This window comes from Seriola lalandi, unplaced genomic scaffold (assembly GCF_002814215.2).
Source record: "Seriola lalandi dorsalis isolate HSWRI2012SDOR001 ecotype SW California unplaced genomic scaffold, Sedor1 jcf7180002003222, whole genome shotgun sequence".
Classification (NCBI taxonomy): domain Eukaryota; kingdom Metazoa; phylum Chordata; class Actinopteri; order Carangiformes; family Carangidae; genus Seriola; species Seriola lalandi.
The window spans coordinates 1-1,853 of NW_019473878.1; the positions used below are offsets into that span (position 1 = coordinate 1).

General features: G+C 40.7%; 1 protein-coding gene across 1 annotated transcript; it reads left to right on the plus strand.

Moving 5' to 3' along the window:
* Positions 1 to 215: 215 nt before the first annotated feature.
* On the plus strand, positions 216 to 1,847 carry LOC111667028 (unconventional myosin-IXb-like). Its single transcript, XM_023422597.2, has 4 exons — positions 216 to 344; positions 598 to 729; positions 909 to 1,032; positions 1,312 to 1,847. The coding sequence occupies exons 1-4, from the start codon at positions 217 to 219 to the stop codon at positions 1,417 to 1,419; spliced, it is 492 nt and encodes a 163-aa protein (XP_023278365.2). The 5' UTR covers position 216; the 3' UTR covers positions 1,420 to 1,847.
* The last annotated feature ends 6 nt before the right edge of the window (positions 1,848 to 1,853 follow it).

A 1,853-nucleotide genomic window follows, 5' to 3' on the forward strand; every position in this document is an offset into this window, starting at 1 on the left:
GGCTGATCCCCACCAGGGGGCAGCATTTTACAATCTGAGTGCTGGACTTTTGTTTTCAGCCTTTCCTTGATCTGCTGCTGGTTGTCGTTATTTATGACGTGAGGCTAAATTTTGACATTTAAGGTGGAAAAGGTTAATCACACATGATTAGAAATGACAAGAAGACATTTTCAAAATACAAAGGACTCAATAATTAGTTATGGAGTGTGATTCATTATGTGTTTTCTCCTTCCTCCAGAACTGCCAGAGAAGCAGGAGCAGCTTCATGCCATCTACAAAGTGCTGGAGGAGCTTCCTACTGCAAACTTCAACACGCTGGAGAGACTCGTCTTCCACCTCGTCAGGTAGGGATTCTCTCATTGTGGCCTTGTATATTTTAATATGGTTTTTACATATATTCATCATTGTTCTCAAAATGTATGGCATCCAAATATCGCACTCACTAGATTACATGTTATTTTTCTTTGGTGGTTGTTTTTTTTATTCTTGACTTTAGTACTAATGTATTGAATTTACCACAGCAGTTGAGTCACAATATGAATTATATTTACATGCAGCTAAAAGAAAAAAGCTAATATCTAATACATTTCCTTGCAGGGTGTGTAAGGAGGAGGCTCACAACCGCATGTCTTCTAACTCGTTGGCCATAGTTTTTGCCCCGTGTATCTTGCGCTGTCCAGACAGTGCTGACCCGCTGCTCAGCATGAAGGATGTTGCCAAGACCACCACGTAAGACTGCAATGAAAGAAAAAATAACAAACTCTGCTTTCATACTTAATATAATAATAATTTTCTTGTGTTGTGCCTTGTCCATATTACATGCACACCCTTTGCATAACCAGTGAACAGCTGTAAATGACCATACATACTCATATTGTTTGCCATCGTGTTCTCTTCTCCCCCTATAGGTGTTTAGAGATGCTCATCAATGAGCAGACCAGACGCTACAATGAGAAGATGGAGGAGATTGAGCAGCTGGAGTACGCTGAGGCTCTGGCTGTTAACCAGCTCAAACTCAAGAGACAAAACACGGTGAGGAAGAAAACCCTGCCTGGCTCTGGATCACATTTGTTCGATTCAGTGTGCTCTCAAAACCATGGCAATCGTTAGATTGCTGATTAACCTCAAGCCTGGATGTAAAGGAAGGAATTACATACATTTAAAAATTCACTTATGGATTATTATGAAATACACTGTACTAGTTAGTGTTGTCTTTCAACACCATTTACAGCGTAGAACAAGCCCAGTATCAGAAGCTTTCGTTCTGCAGTTACATGGGTAACATAGCCAATGTTCCTTGTCTCTCCTTAGCACTACTGGCATTTACCTCTCAGGTTCTCAGCTCCTTACAAAGGAGTGGTGGTATGTATCATTGAGTTTTCCTGGTACAGTAGATCTGGTAGTTGTAGTGTATCGTAGTGTGCCATGTAGAAGCACCTGTGCATGGCATGTTAGATGTGGGTGACTTGATGCTCTGGCTGTATTTTTGTTTTTGTTTTGTTTTTGTTTTTCTTCATCCATCTTTCCCTAATACTTTTTACTCTTCCTTACTAACTGGTAGTAGATTGCATGTTGCTGTTAGTCTGGTTTAGGTCCTGCTTGTGATGTGGAGGATTTGCTGTTTGCCATCATTCTTGTTCTCTCTCTGAGGGGACAAGATGGTTCTGGGTTGGTGTTGTGATTGCTGTCTTTGGAAGACAATGACCTAACTTGCAAAGCTTGATGGTAATGATGCGCATTTGTCTTTGTGCTGTTCCAATGTCGTCATATCCTATTCCATTTTTTTTTTTATCGAGAGAACATCACAAAGCTCTGAGAGTCATGGTATTTGCCGGCTGTTGAGTGGTTAAACC

What these genes read in the sequence shown, in the direction of transcription:
- LOC111667028 (XM_023422597.2), top strand. Translation starts at nt 217, where the DNA reads ATGTGTTTTCTCCTTCCTCCAGAACTGCCAGAGAAGCAGGAGCAGCTT. An exon ending in GATGTTGCCAAGACCACCAC is followed by an intron (nt 730 to 908) that starts GTAAGACTGCAA and finishes CTCCCCCTATAG; the next exon opens with GTGTTTAGAGATGCTCATCA. An exon ending in AACTCAAGAGACAAAACACG is followed by an intron (nt 1,033 to 1,311) that starts GTGAGGAAGAAA and finishes GTCTCTCCTTAG; the next exon opens with CACTACTGGCATTTACCTCT.